General features: G+C 35.6%; 3 protein-coding genes across 4 annotated transcripts; all 3 read left to right on the top strand.

Annotated features, from left to right (window-relative positions):
- Positions 1-2453: 2453 nt before the first annotated feature.
- On the top strand, positions 2454-5818 carry LOC110696296 (pentatricopeptide repeat-containing protein At3g61360). The gene is made up of 2 exons (XM_021873581.1): positions 2454-2900; positions 4164-5818. The coding sequence occupies exon 2, from the start codon at positions 4253-4255 to the stop codon at positions 5792-5794; it is 1542 nt and encodes a 513-aa protein (XP_021729273.1). The 5' UTR covers positions 2454-2900; positions 4164-4252; the 3' UTR covers positions 5795-5818.
- Positions 5819-6376: 558 nt separating this feature from the next.
- On the top strand, positions 6377-9227 carry LOC110696297 (short-chain dehydrogenase reductase ATA1-like). Of its 2 annotated transcripts, none has more exons than XM_021873583.1 (3): positions 6377-6502; positions 7592-7842; positions 8441-9227. In XM_021873583.1, coding segments are annotated over exons 1-3 (807 nt in total). In that variant the 5' UTR covers positions 6377-6500; the 3' UTR covers positions 8995-9227. The 2 variants fall into 2 exon arrangements, with proteins under 2 accessions (XP_021729275.1, XP_021729274.1); XM_021873582.1 differs by lacking the exon at positions 6377-6502 and adding an exon at positions 7120-7234.
- An 859-nt stretch (positions 9228-10086) lies between these two features.
- Positions 10087-15835, top strand: LOC110696294 (cryptochrome DASH, chloroplastic/mitochondrial-like). Its single transcript, XM_021873578.1, is given in 14 exon segments — positions 10087-10467; positions 11673-11812; positions 11917-12125; positions 12127-12139; positions 12256-12381; positions 12505-12579; positions 12758-12874; positions 12977-13023; positions 13111-13187; positions 13326-13401; positions 13823-13892; positions 14003-14126; positions 14591-14640; positions 14937-15835. Coding segments are annotated over 14 exon segments (1659 nt in total). The 5' UTR covers positions 10087-10151; the 3' UTR covers positions 15156-15835.
- Positions 15836-15960: the final 125 nt, after the last annotated feature.

The following is a 15960-nucleotide window of genomic DNA, read 5'->3' as shown; positions in this document are numbered from 1 at the left end:
CTACGAAAACACTATAAAGCACTAATTAGTAATAAAAGTGATTCTAAAGAGCCAAAAACACTACTAATTATGACCAAGGGACGGGGGTAAAATACTATATAAAATAGACACATCACTCATAACCTAGTAACCCCAAGTAACCCCTAACCGACCTACCTAGTAACCCCTGACCTACCTGGTAACCCCGACCTAGTAACCCCTGACCAACCTACTAACCCCTAGTAACCCCCAACCTAGTAACCATTTACCCACACCCAAACCCACCGTAAGCACCACCAACACCAACCTTTCTCAACTGCCGTCCTCAAAACCTTAAACTCCACCACACCACCTCCCGTACCAATAACAACCACGCCTAGATCAAAACCATAAATAAATTAAAATTATTAAAAAAAATCGAACAAATATCACAAAAGTAATATTGTCTTCGAATGTCACTTGAAATATGGCTAAAAAAGCCAAATTCAGCAATAAAAAGTCTAGATCTAGAGTTTCCATGGCTGAATTTAGCCTTTAAACCTCTAGCTTGTTTTTCGGCGACGGAGTACGAGGAGATTCCTTACCCCCTACCACCGTTGCTTCATTTAACTTGTTTATTTTGAGTGGGATAACTAGAGAAGATGAAAATAGGAGATAGAAAGAGGAGAGATAGAAGAAAGTTCGGGAAAGAAGTGTGTTTAGGTGGGAAGAAGAAAACAAGAAAGAGAATAGGTGATAGAGAAAAGAGAGAAAAAAAATTAAAAGAAAAAATTATATTGCGGCTGGCCGTATGGTGCGGCCAGCCGCATATGAATCTTTGTGATTACGTGAGGCTAGATAAGTAAGTTTCTACATTTTGTGGGAACTCAAAATTCTTAGGAAGTTCCACTTTCTCTAAATCACCAAATTTTTGTCAACCAAACAACACACCAAATTTACTATTCCTAAAAAGTCTCACATTTCATTTTTATTTTTTTATTTTTATTTTTTTTATATATTTTTTTTATGTCAACCAAACAAGCCTTTATTTTTATGAATGAATCATATCTTAAGTCTTTATCGGAATAAAACTTGGCTAATAGTGCTACTTGATATAAAAGTTGTATATTTGTACCAAGTATTGTCATAATTAATTCATTCTTTAGAAGTGGTTTTAGCAAATGAGATCATTGATTAAAATAAAGTTTTATCCATTAAAAAGAAACGAACTTTATAACCAATCTTACGTAGCTATTGGATGGTAATTTGGAAATAAAAATATAATTCATCCCAATGCATAAATGTAATTAAAATAGTAAACAACCATAGATATAAAAAACTATAAATCAACCAAAGAAGTTAATGCCGAGGAAAGGAGTGAGATTTTAGTGAGAACCCAATAAATGATCAAGTGGGAGTAGAATCCGTTGGCTCTATTGATGATGATCCCATGCCTTTTGAAATCAATCAAATGCAGCCTATGCTCACACCCACTACCTTCATTTTTTCGTCCAAGCCAAAGAAATATGGAACGTTGCATATGCCAAAAATGAAGGTCCAAAAAGTTAAGAATCACCCTAGGTATTATTTTTGCAGGTCCAAGAAGCGCAAAGCCGCAAAGGAATTACAGAGCCAGCATTGATGACCTAAATTCAAGCACTCATGAAGGAAATGATCAACCCCCTTATATGTACTTGTTAGCAGGTCATGAGCTATATACCACTCCTCCCATATTATAATTACTTGTGTAAGGGTGGTTAGTGTCTCTCATAAGTATAATTGGATTTTCACTTTTGTAAAAGAAAAAAAAAAACCATCCAATTTTAGGCATGTCCAAGCTATGTACAAGTCCAACATCTAGCTAGATCAAAATCATTGGACCATATATCGAATTCATCTTTTTTGATGGATTGAAGACCAAATTGGAATTTCTTCAACCCACGTGCATGAGTCTAGACCTAATTTTTAAGACCCATATAAATTTGATATTAGTCAATTCTAGTTCGCCTTTGGACCAATTTAGACAAGTATCGTGAAATTAAACCCTTAATATATTTATTTACCGTGTTTCTTTAGCAAACTTGCTAGTAGTATTTTATTATTTCATACGAAGTATACCGAAAGCACATTATAAAATTCAATTATGAATCTTATATGAATATTTGAGAATCAAGGTTGGCCTAGTGGTTAGAGACCATCCTTTAAATCTTTTGAAAGAGGACTTTGGTTCTCACCCCAAGCAACTAGAATTCCCAATTTATCCCCTTACTTGCAAGAGAATTCTCTTTAGTCTTTACCAAAAAAAAAAAAAAAAAAAATTAGTACCCATCTAACCTATGTATTTGGTATTCCACATAACTTTTTTTTTTTTGAATAATGGTATTCCACATAACTTTGAGCACTTAGGATCCTCATAATCAAAATATATTACTCATAATCACTTATTCCCTTTTTTTTTGGTGTGTACATAGTCATAAAGGCGGGTGACAAATTGATGACACTAACGAGAATCAACACCAAGATCCTTTGATACCAATTCCTTCTACATGATCTTTTGGATTGGTACATTATTAAGTGCTCTTCTCATGTTACATTATTAACCATTGTTTTAGAACGAGTGTTGGGTGCATATCGTTCCCTAAACACCCAAGCACACAATTCAAACATGAATCGCAAAATCAATGACGCTCGGTATTACCGGATATAAGACGGAGACCCTACTTAGCCGAAACCCATCAAGCCTTCTAGTTAACTTCCACTTGGTGAGCTAAAATTAAGTTTGGTTCATTTTTCTTTTTTGAAACAGAAGTTCCCATCGTTTCAATTCAGTAATTCCAAAAAAATTTCGCTTGAAATTGTTACACCCTACTTCAGTATTTGCTCTGTATTATCTTTGCTTCATCGAAGTTCATTCTGAGTTCTCCATTGAAGCAGCTTCTGGGGTAAGATGTTTTCTTTAGTAAACCCCTTTTTTGAATCGAATATCAATTTCGCAACCTAGTGTTTATTGTTAATTTCATTGTCAGTATATTCAATTTAGGGTTCTTCTTAGATTATTGAACTTTTACTTATAATTACTGAAGTTATGAGATATCATAATTCATAAAGGTTGATTTTTTTTTTTTTTGATGTTTTTAAGCTAGATGAATTTTATGTGAATATTGGAGCCTAATTTGATAATTGAATCAAAATTTGTTGCTAATATGGTTCTGGGTTTTGTTTACAAATCTTCAATGTTAAGATGAAAGTATGATATTGTACCTTTTCTCCTAACCCCCGGCGAACCGCTCTTCTTGCCTTAGCTCAGGGATTTGCCTGCTTATTGTGTGATTCATCCACTAGTGTTTAGTAGGTAAATCTTGCATTGTTGTTATTGTAAAGACTCCTGAGAAAAATAAATGAATGGCTGCGATGAATTGCATTGGAATTGGTTGTCGAGTATTGCGATTCCTGATATTCATTGTTGTTAGAGCTTTCCTGTAGAATATGGGCTTCTTTCCATTAGTTATCAGTTTGCGTAGCTCGTGCCCTTGCGCTAATTTTTTAGCCAAGGAGTTGATAATTAACTATGCGAACGAATTACTTAGTGTAGGGTAGCAAGAACTGTAAATGTCTTGGCTCATCTATAATCATATTTTGGAGTAGCAGGATATGTCTGTCGTAAGTAGAGTGACATATAGCCTGTAAATAATTTTTTGTCTAGGAGTAGTAATGTGGATTAGTGAGCAATCAGCTTGCTTCATCCCTTGTATTCTTTGGGAAAATGATATGATAGTATAGCTAATTTTAGTTAGTATCAGCTAAAAGCTTGTGGATGTGATAATATTGAACCAAAATTGAATATTGAACAAAAATCACTGGAGTCTTGTGGTGGCCTCTGATCCTCTATCTAGCAAAACTTCTAGCTTCAAAGCACAATTAGGAAGGATTCAAAATCTGGGGTTGATATGTAATATGTTACATGTCACATGACAATTCTTGAGTTGCTATGTTTTTGTGCATTTTAAGCATTATTTGACACTATATTATTCAGTCTTCTGCATAATTATGTGTCTAAGTCTCATGTCTTGTAGATATTTAGCTAGTCGGCTTTTTCTATTTTTAGAATGTTATTGAAGTTTCTTTCTCATTAGAGTTAGAGTACCATCATATGCTTCAAAAAAATTTCTCTCGACGTAATAACTATTCTATGATTTCCTTATCAGATTACCGAAGTTGCTGGCATTTTTTCCTTCTCATGGAAGTGAGAGAGTCTGGATATTTATGTGTGCCCTTAACTCAGAAATATTAGAGAATGCTTCTTTTCTTCCATCCAATGTGTGTTAGGCAGTTGATCAGATGTCACCAGAACACTGCATATCTTGCTATTGCTTTTAAGTCAACCAGCCAGGCCTGTCTTCTTCCAGAAAGTGACAGAGAAATTGAGAGAGTTACTAAGATAATAAATGACCATCCATTTCCTGAAGCACCACTTCAGCCTACCCTCCTTCACCATATTCCACCTTCCAACCTTTCAGCTAGATTTGTGGAGAATGTTCTTGGCAGACTTTTTTCTGCCAATACTAATGGTGTCAAAGCCTTTGAGTTCTTCAAGTTCACCCTTCACTATTCCAACTTCTCTCCCACTCCAGATGCAATTGAGAAGACTCTGCACATTCTTACAAGAATGCGATATTTTGAAAAAGCATGGGAAGTGATGGAAGAGATTGTCAAAATAGATCCTTCCCTGCTGACACTCAAGTCAATGAGTATTGTTTTATCTAAAATTGCCAAGTTCCAGACTTATGAAGACACACTTGGTGCATTTGAGAGAATGGAAAAAAACATATTTGTTGGAAGAGAATTTGGAATTGACGAATTCAATGTGTTGCTTCGTGTATTTTGCTCCCAAAGACAGATGAAGGAAGCAAAATCTGTGTTTAGTAAAATGTATTCACGATTCCCGTCAAACACTAAGACCATGAACATTTTGCTTTTGGGTTTCAAGGAATCTGGCGATATAACTTCAGTTGAATTATTCTACCATGAGATGGTGAAAAGAGGTTTCAAGCCTAATAACATCACATATAATATCCGAATTGATGCTTACTGCAAGAGATGTTGCTTTGATGATGGATTGAGACTTTTTCAAGATATGGAACGTACAAATTGCTCTCCAACTTTAGAAACAGTCACTACTTTGATTCATGGGGCAGGTGTTGCTAAAAATGTGACTCGGGCATGGGAGTTGTTCAATGAACTACCTACAAGAAAGTTATACCCTGATGTTGGGGCTTATAATGCAATGATTAGTGTTCTTGTGAAATGTAAACAGGTGGAATATGCCATTAACTTGATGAATGAAATGGAAGAGAAGCAAATTGCTCCTGATGGCATAACGTATCATACCTTGTTCCATGGCTTAATGAAGTCAAATGGCATCGAGGCTGTTAGAGGTCTCTACGAAAAAATGGTATTGTTAAACTTTATTCCTGAGACCCGTACTGTAGTGATGCTTATGAAATTCTTCTGTGGAAATCACCATCTAGATTTAGGCTTAAATTTGTGGAATTACTTGATGGAAAAGGGTTCTTGTCCTCATGACCATGCATTGGCTCTTTTGGTGACAAGTTTATGTTCGCACGGGCGGGTTCAAGAAGCTTTTGATTGTGCCAAACAGATGTTAAACAGAGGAAGGCATATGGGAAAACCAGTTTTCCACATGTTAGAGAGGTTTTTGCGGGAAGCAGGTGAATTAGACAAACTGCAGAACCTTGATGAGATGATTAAGAAGTTGGGTAGTGTTTATCCCCCATCAAGGGGACATGCTCTTGGACTGTCTACTTCATTCTGTTGAGATACCTTTGTGTTACCCAAGTGATCTTCATGCTGTGTAGAATATCCCCCAAGAAAGAAATGTTTCAGAGGAGAAAATATTGTAATGAAATTGCAAATAACAATCTGATTGCTGCCTTAACTAAAAGATGAAATCATTCTTATTTGATTTTAAGGCTAAGAATGATGTTGATAACATCCATGCTGACATGGTTTTGAGGGTTATTGAAAAATAAGGGTAGGATATTATGGGCTAGGAGCTGCATGAGCTCAATACCAATCCTAATGGTGTTTGATTATGCCTATTCTTCAACCAGAAAGAATAGGAGTACAGGACTAAAGCATATGAGTTGGATTTATCAGCAGAGCAATTTTATGAGATACGAAAAAGTGTTGGGAAAGATTTTGTCTGTCAAATGCTGACAGAGAGGAGCTACTTCTGTTTTGATCAGTTGCGTGATGCTGCTGCAGAGTTCTGATTTCTGTTGTGGCTTTTGGTGCCATTAGTTGAGTGTGTCTGCTGCTGTCAACCTGTCGTTACAATGAGCCAGAGTTTGTTGTGTGTTATGCTCAAAACGCAAGCTTGACTACCTGCCTACCGCTTGATGTAATTGAGTGTTCTGGTTAATTTTTCTGCTGTGACCCTGTGACACTCAATGTGATGAACTCACATAACTATGTGAAATCCTAGGAGATTCTTTTTGGAAGGTGATCCTCTTGATTCAACAATGTAAGTTGGACTATTTCCCGTTTTGTCCGAGCCTTGTAGCTCTACCCATCAGTTACACTTTCCATTTTGTATCAGTATATAGTAGCATTCATAATGATTTCCTAAGAAAGGATGTTAGGTTGAAATATTTAAAACGGATGCATGATTATTCCAAGATAATGTTGCATACTCATGAAAAGTTATATATTACTACTCTGAGATGTTTAAAAATTGTCTCTTTCTTGTATTGAATTGTCCAAAATACCTTCTAGTTATACGGAGTCTGAAAAATAAATAATGGAGGTGACCTAAAAATTGATAAATTGTTATTGTTAATAAAAACACTTCTAACCTCTAACAAAAAAAAAGAAAAAAGAAAAAAAAGGGGAAATTCTAAGAGAGCTACAGAACAGAGTATAATTTCAGTAATTTATATTGTCAATGATCATCTTGTGCATGGGTGATGAGTGTTTTGGTTGAGAATTTGATAACCCACAGAAATAGAATACAAACAAATATCCTTCTAAATTTGGATTAAAATAGGAATAGGGGAGTTGTTGTAAAAGTGGGAAACGTGTGTTGGAGTAAAAAAAACCATCATCTAAAGATTGTGACATTTCACATAATCTTTCATGTTTCCTTTTCTGTCGGAATTCCTTATCTTATATACATACAAGTATATTACCACTTTGAATCAATTTATACCAATCCATAAATGGAGGGTAATGACACCAAATGCAGTGGAGAACAAAGGTAAAAGGGCTCCCCCTTTCTAATTTTTTTAATTGTTACTATTAGTACTGTATCTTTTTATATCTTATGCCAAACTTGCAATACCATGTAAAATCATTTTACTATTTGTTTGATTCTTCAATGTTGTAGGTTTGTAGTAGCATGTCCTTCAGTGTAAGATTTCCATTACAAAGACTGTAGCATATTTGCAGTGTAATCTTTTTATGCCCTTTATAGTTTATAGTGAGGTAACTGAGGTTTGGAGAATTGGATCTTAAAAAAAATCCTTTTTATTTAGTTGAAAGGTAGTTGGTTGCTTATTTCATGTACTCTTTATGAGAAATTACTCACAAAATTCTATGATAAAATACATATTAGGTTGAAGGGTAAAGTTGCAATAATAACAGGGGGTGCAAAAGGTATAGGAGCCACTACAGCAAAATTCTTTGCCTTAAATGGGGCTTATGTAGTCGTGGCTGATGTACTCGATGAGCTAGGCATTGCCCTCGCCGATTCCATAGGAGGCCGCTACATACATTGTGATGTCTCTAAGGAAGCTGATGTAGAGTCAGCAGTGAAGCTAGCTTTGGCATGGAAGGGCCGTCTTGACATTATATTCAATAATGCAGGTAGGTACGTAATTGAATAGTTTCTAGCTAACATGTTCAAATTACTTGGAATTCTGGAGCATGTAAAACTTTTCTTCATCTGTTTTTTCTGCTTTCTAGTTTGAAAGTATATTTTAATTATTGCTCAAAGGGAGGTCATTTTTTTGGTTATTTAAGGTCTAGTTTAGTAATTTGTACCAAATAGCAGCTGTAGCTAAGAAGTAAATGGTTTTGTAAGTATAGTCACACAAACAGGCATTCTGTTCAAGTCAATATGGTTAGACTGTTTCAGCAATTGAGCATGTACTCATGTTTGATTAATTAGTTTTCGGTTCTTTTCAGATCGGTTTAGTCATATACGGGATAGCTCAATCTATATTAGTCATCTTAGTTTACTGGCCGGACTGGTTGTAATTAGGTTGATGGTCAGATACTATTTGAGTTAGAGCTGGGTAATTCTTGTCAAGTAATCAGGTTGGAGTTAGTTATTTTAGGTTTAGCATATAGCATTACAAATTTAGCAATCAGTAAAATTCAGTTAATCACGATTGATTTACATATTGCTAAATTCTCTTCATCAAATACTCGATAAACATGCACTACCGTAATTTTCTTGTAGGCACATCTGGCGCAGATGGGAGCATCACCAATGTCAACATGGATGAAGTAAAAAACATTGTTGCAGTTAACTTGTATGGTGTAGTACATGGGATCAAGCATGCAGCCCGTGCCATGATCGAGGGTAAAATAGGCGGTTCCATCATATGTACCTCTAGCTCAGCAGCAATCATGGGAGGCTTAGCCTCACATGCCTACACAATGTCAAAAGGTGCAATCCAGAGCCTGATCAAGAGTGCAGCATGTGAACTTGGAGGACATGGTATCCGAGTGAACTGCATTTCTCCTCATGGAGTTCCTACCGATATGCTCATTAGCGGTTATCGGAGGTTCCTTGGTGACATTGATGCGGAGGAAGTTTCCAAAATAAGTGCTAAAAGTTGTAGTCTACTGACAGGAAGGGGTGGGAAAACCCAGGACATTGCTGCAGCTGCTGTTTTCCTCGCTTCTGATGAATCTGAATTCATTACTGGACATAATCTCGTGATTGATGGGGGTTACACTGAAGCAAGCACTACTATGGTTCACATGTACCAAGACCCAAAATCGGTCTAGTAAATTGTTCTATCCTATCCCCTTTTGTTCGGTATAACCAGTATAGTATTGTATGGCGTATAGTAAGCTGCAGAAAAAAGCATGTATTCCAGTTGTAACTGATACGAAATTATAACTTCTGGTTAAGCTAATTCAAAGCTAATAATAGCAAAAGAAGTAATTTGTATCATATATTCATATGCATGCCACTTCTTTTTTGTATAAAGTAGCAATTACTCAAGTTTTTGCTTCAATGCTCTCTACAAATGCAATAATTGAGGATTATTTCATGAACCTGTTCTATTTGCTCCCCGTAAATATAGAAGGGGAAAAAGGTTGAGATGTAGCGTAGTTGCATCGCTCCCTACTTCATATATACCTCTAAATGGGACTCAATTGAGAGATTTCCCTTATCTCTCCCCAAATGAGTCCCCTAAAAATTCATTTTGTTTTTTTTCATGAAAATATTTCATTGGTTTTCATGATTTGATCATAAATTTCTTACCTATTCTATATCTAATTATGCAAGTTTGGTTAAAAAGATTTAATATGAATGATTAAAATTGAAAATAATTAAATTATTAGCGTTATATACAATTTTATTCGGTCTCTTCATTTCATATCAAGTACCCGTGTCGGACCCTTGACGCTCGAACATGAGTATGACACTTAAACACTTCATTTTAAGTTCAAAATCAAAGAGTTTTTCACAAAAGAGCCAAATCGGATACTTGTACTCGTATCCGTGTCAAACATAGATACCCGAGTACAAGTAAAAAGGTTATGAATCAAACAATGTACACTGTTATGAACCAAAAAGTATGTACAATTTTGTCACATAGCAATGTAGCATCACCCTTACAACATTAATTTACAAGCAACTAATCCAAATCTTAAAAACAAAATCACAAAATCTACCTCTCCACAGGCCAAAAAAGCTCCACATCATCATTCATCAATAACTAAAAAACACTTCCACGTGTCAACTTCTCATCTTCTCCTCTTCCACCTTTCTCTGTTCTCCTATCTCACACTAAAAACAGAAAAATTAAAAAATGTACACATTAAGAAATTCTTCCCTCTCAATTTTATCCTTGCAAAAATTTACAAATTCATCAAAACCCACCTCAATTATCATCAATTTAACCCAAAATCACTTTCCAAAACAATTTTATGCAATGAATTCAGCCTCTAATTCTGAAAATATTCAATCAAAACCATCCCAAAAATCAGTAATTTATAAAGTTCCTGCCTTGGAAACTAATGACATTGATAAAATTACAGGGCAAATTTTCCAAAGATACTATCTTTCTTCTGAAAATAAGAGAAATGGTAAAGGGGTTTGCATTATATGGTTTAGAAATGATTTGAGAGTGTTGGATAATGAAGCATTGTTCAAAGCTTGGGCTTCTTCTGAGGTCGTTTTGCCTGTTTACTGTGTTGATCCTCGCCATTTTGGGACTACTTATAGTTTTGGGTTCCCTAAAACTGGAGGTATGATTGCTTCTTTCATATAATTCTTGTTAAAAGTTAAATTATTGGGTTTCTGATGTGTTAATGGAGGAGAATTTGTAATATTGTGATGTGGGTGTTTATTCTTTTTTGATTTTTGTATGGATTTTGGATGTGTTTTCATCTTAGTGTATTTATATGTTTGCAATTTTTCTGGGGTATCAAATCCTGTCTACAATTCTGGCATTTGTGGCTTTCTACACATACAAAAATTCTATCTTGTTTAAATTTTATCATAATGTAGTTGATGCTTTACAAAGAATATGTTATAAGATGAGTGACTTTTCAATCTTATAATGTGTTTTTTACCTTCTTCTTCTCTGGATCTCATGAGGTTTACAATGGGGTTTCAATAACAATTTGAGAGAGATTTGGATTGGTACTAAATAGTGCAAGGGCTTTGGTAACATGGTCGTTTCTATTAGGACTCTTGAGGGTTGGAAAATTATTTGGACAGGATAGTTGAATGTGGAAATGAGCTGGATGGAAAATTCGGAGTATGAAACTATGAACTACTATTGTACTTTTGGAGGAAATTTGCTCGATGCTAGACTGAATAAACTTTTTTACCCAAGGGTATGGCTTGGATGCTTAGGAAGATTGTGAGTTTTAGGTAGCATTGCCTTAATGGACAGGTGTGGGAAGATGCAATTATTGGAGGCAAGAACTCTCAACTAAGGTGATGTTTATAAAACTAACTTTGATCAAGTATATCTTGGAGATGCCTAACTTGCTTGGAGATGCCTAACTTGCTTCAATGTTGCAATGCTTTAGGCTGTGTTTCTATTTTATGGCCTACTTTCTGGGGATGTGGGTTCATCTAAGCATTAAAGATTGGCTTTGACAGTTGGCAATATTGGCATGAATGTTAACAAAAAATGTGCTCTTTATTGCTCCTACGTCTATCCGCCCTACTTGAATAGTTTGGAACTTTGTACTTATGCTGAAATTTGATAATGATATTGTATACTTCATGCAGTCAAGTTTCTAGAGCTTTCTAAAGCTGGAATAACTGGAAATTATTGTGTGCTTAATTGCTTATGAGCTGCTTTCTGCTAATGCTATTTCTTCCAAAGTTAACATAAAGGAGGATTTCTATTATGCTTTCTGTTTGAAATATTAAAACAAAAGAAGTATTCAGCTTGTGATTTTTATCTGATGTCAAGCTCACAAAAAAAATATGACAGCATTAAGAGCACAGTTTCTTATAGAATGTTTAGCCGATTTGAGGAAGAACTTACAGAAGCATGGTTTAAACTTGCTGATTAAACATGGAAAGCCTGAGGAAATTCTTCCTGCACTTGCAGAAACCTTTGGAGCTCACACAGTTAAGATAATTCCTTAATTTGAATTCTGAAGAAGAATAATTGTCCTCTGCTTTTGGTTAACCATATTGTTTAAACAACATAAATTTCAATTTGGCTGTACCAGATATATGCTCAGAAGGAAACATGCAGCGAGGAGCTAAATGTTGAAGTACGGGTAAATAAAGGTTTGCAAAAAGTATCGCTTCCATCAACAGTAGGCCAATCTACAGCCCAAAATGGAGCAAAGACTCCTAAATTGCAACTTCTTTGGGGAGCTACTTTGTACCATAAAAATGATCTTCCCTTTAATGTGAAAGACATTCCTGATGTCTACACAATTCCGTAAGGTATGTAAGGTCTTTTTAATACTTGGCACCAAACACCCTCCACTAGTTGTTCAGTCATTTCTTGTTCATCCCTTTTTTTTACAAATTTTTTTTACTACATATGTTGGAATTTACAGTCCATTGAATCCAAGAGCAAAATCAGAGCCTTCATCAAGATTCCTGCATCACTTGGCCCTCCTCCTAAAATTGAAGACTGGGGTACCATTCCTTCTATTGACCAGTTAGGGTTACATAACCAAGAGGTATGTTACTGAGGTATCTGAGTGTAACTAAATCACGAATCAACGAATTCACAAGTGCCCTTCTTTTGCTGTTTCATTTTCCTGACAGAGATAGAATATGGCCTGTTTCTTGTTATGTGACAGGTAGACAAAGGTCTAGTATTTGTTGGTGGTGAAAGCGCTTCATTGAGCAGAGTTCATGAATACTTCTGGAAACAGGTTAGCTGCTTGATTTTTGAGCTGACAAGTGATGTCAATCTCCTCTAGCACATAATAAGATGCATCCTTACGATGTGAAACATATTGTACATGTGTTGCTACATTGCCGTTTTAACAGCTCATGTTACTATGACAATTGTTTTTAAGATTGTTGTTCACGTTATGATAAAATGTTTAGGATCTGTTGAAAACATACAAGGAGACACGGAATGGAATGATTGGATCTGAATACTCAACGAAATTTTCTCCATGGTTGGCTAGTGGAAGTTTGTCTCCACGCCTCATATACGAGGAGGTTGAGTATTGAACCTTTTCTTTATCTAAATATTCAGTCTCTTCAAACCATGGAAAAAAATTATAACACATGGAGAATGACTTTATGTTTATACTTTTATAGGTCAAGAGGTATGAAAGGGAGAGGGTAGCTAATGATTCAACATACTGGTAATAGTTTCATTTATTAGTTATATACTCATATTAACAGCTTGTCCAACGAGAAATTTGTTTCTAAACTGTTCAATATAATTTCAGGGTGTTATTTGAATTGATATGGAGAGATTACTTCAGATTTATATCAATCAAATACGGAAATTCTATTTTCCATTTGGGTAATATCTAAATTTCTTGCTCTCAATTAAATGCATGGAACATTTAGACTCTTCATTTTCACTCCTAAGTCCTGAAAACCGTGGTCTGGTTGATAGTTATGTAACCATTCTTAATTTATTTCCTTGTCTATCCTTTAGGTGGTCCTAGGCATTTAGATAACAAATGGAGCCAGGATACTGCATTGTTTGAATCATGGAGAGACGGCAAAACTGGGTATACATTTTTCATTCAAGTTGCTTTTATATCAATTCAGATATCGCATTTTCAAATTCTACCTTTTATTTTCTAGTAGGTCAAGAGTAAAATAATGGGCTTAGACACTTGCAATTTTGTAAATGTAACTTCAAATCAAATGAAAGTTACACCTTTTTGAAGCTTGGTTTTATGTAAATTGGGGTGACACTATGAATTTGGGGCGATTAAGCCTATTGTATACAAACACACCAGTTGCACCTCTTTTTTGAGCCTGGTCTTGAATGTGTGGCACATTGTCTCTCGCTTTCTTGAATTGTGGCGTATAATTCATGAACAAAACAGGCCTTATGAGCTGTTGATTCATTTATGCTTTTAGATGCACGGTGGTCAGGCATTCTGGTCAAACATTTCACATCTATTATAAACAACATTTTTTCAGGTACCCACTAATAGATGCAAATATGAAAGAATTAGCAACTACTGGCTTCATGTCTAACAGGGGTAGACAGGTAAATTCCGACTTCTCATCAAGCTTGTTGCCATTTGTGAAGATATTGAAATTTTTATTGATTTTTAACGTGTATATAACCTAATTGAGGCATTGGAATTTTGTTGTTAGATTGTTTGCTCTTTTCTTGTGAGGGATATGGGTATTGACTGGCGTATGGGGGCAGAATGGTTTGAGACGTGTCTCTTGGATTATGATCCTTGTTCTAATTACGGAAATTGGACATATGGAGCAGGTTCTTTCCTATCTCTCTCTTGAGCACACAAACACGAAATCATATGTATTCACTAGTTGTCTACTTGTCCATGGTTGCTAGCCACGGCTCAATCTTCAATGTTCATCTTATGGTCATTGTTACAATGCTTTGATGTTAGTTTTGCCTCACATTCAATATCTAGGGAATTTTATTTTGCATGTCATTCGTGTTCTTCTGCTCAAAACTGTTCACTTTAATCTAATAATATGGAGTACAAGTTCATCCGGATATGTTATACTGTAAACACATCGATCTGAAATTGATTCTGATTTGCTAACAAAGGGGGATGTAGTACATAGTGAATTTTAAAAAGATTAAGCCATTCTGATAGATGGTGCTCCAGGCCACCAGCTTATTCATCTATCTGTGCTATGTCCACTTCTTAATATCCATGCGTCGTAAATTTTAGTTTACTGAGTCTCTGTGCGATGCTGTGTGTGCAGGTGTTGGAAATGATCCCAGGGAAGATAGATATTTCAGCATTCCCAAACAGGTATAACCTTCAAATTTCAACCCTCTATACAAAATAACAAGTACTTCGTATAAAGGGTGCTTTTTCGACTTAACACACGATCAATCTTAACCTTTATAGGGCTGTAGCATAATAATCTTGAAACAATCCCAGTTCATGGTCTCAGCAAGCAGAACTGCAGAACAGAATAATCTAGAAATGTACTTAACACAATACTGTATTTTATAGGTTACGGTAGCAAAAGAACACAAGAATATATCATGCCAACTAAAGCATTGCTGACATTCTAAGGGAACTTGCTTGAATTTGATTTTCAGGCACAGGTATACGATCCTGAAGGCGAGTATGTAGCCTATTGGTTACCGGAGCTAAGACGGCTACCCAAGGATAAACGTCACTTTCCAGGGTTTTCGTACCTTAAACCTATAGTGCCCCTTAAGTTTGGAAACACTGGGAAACAGGGTGGCCAAAAAGCTGGCCCTTCTCGAAGAGATTACAGAGCTGGCGGGCCGAGAAACAAACACTTTACAAGATAAACTGATGCCAAAGTAACCTATTAAAGAAAAATAAAGATGAAAGAATTAGAATTAGGAAACTAGGTGAGAGATTTAAATCATACCTATTGCTCGTCGTGTCTTCTTACACACACCTAAAGGTTACTTTTTTTTTTTTTTTTTTTGGTGAACCAATTGAAGTAATGTTCTATAATATATGTACTAGATACCAAAAATTTTTGTTTAGTATAACTAATTCTCATGTATATGATAGACATGCGAAAATCAGTTAATTTAAGAATGATCAACGAAGTCAAACTTGGTAATAGTATTCTCTTTTCAATTTGGAACCCTAGCTTTCTCCAATTGGCAGCCCTTGCTAGCTTTCTCTTACGATAATTGATTTCAAATTAGCTTATTTTTCTTAGAAAATGAGCTGATCCAAAAATTATTTATATGCAAGTCTAAAAATACATTTATACATCAATGGTTGAATCTTCCAATTTTGCTGTAAACCACTAATTCCGCCTAATCGGGGCTGGAGCATGGGAGAATGAAGAGTAATGATTTCAGCAAGAGCAGCTGGACGGACTCGTAAAGTGAGTCTTGCCCTGAGGATTACAGATTCGAATCCTGTCTTCGCCTGTTTACATCAGTGGTCACTAGTATCACTGTATCAGTCTGTGTACAATTGAGTTGAATATCCATGGGAACCCCGGTAATTTTCAGGTCAGATAATAAGGATACTGATACGCTGGAGTTCTCTCTGCGTTCACAAGCAGTTGTATGCAAATAATGCATGAATAAAATTATAATAGGCAGAAGGTTCTCACATATTTAAGGCTCT

This window comes from Chenopodium quinoa, unplaced genomic scaffold, assembly GCF_001683475.1.
Source record: "Chenopodium quinoa cultivar QQ74 unplaced genomic scaffold, ASM168347v1, whole genome shotgun sequence".
In the NCBI taxonomy this organism is placed as follows: domain Eukaryota; kingdom Viridiplantae; phylum Streptophyta; class Magnoliopsida; order Caryophyllales; family Amaranthaceae; genus Chenopodium; species Chenopodium quinoa.
Note: the sequence above shows the minus strand (reverse complement) of the source record. Positions and strands in the feature narration are given on the sequence as shown.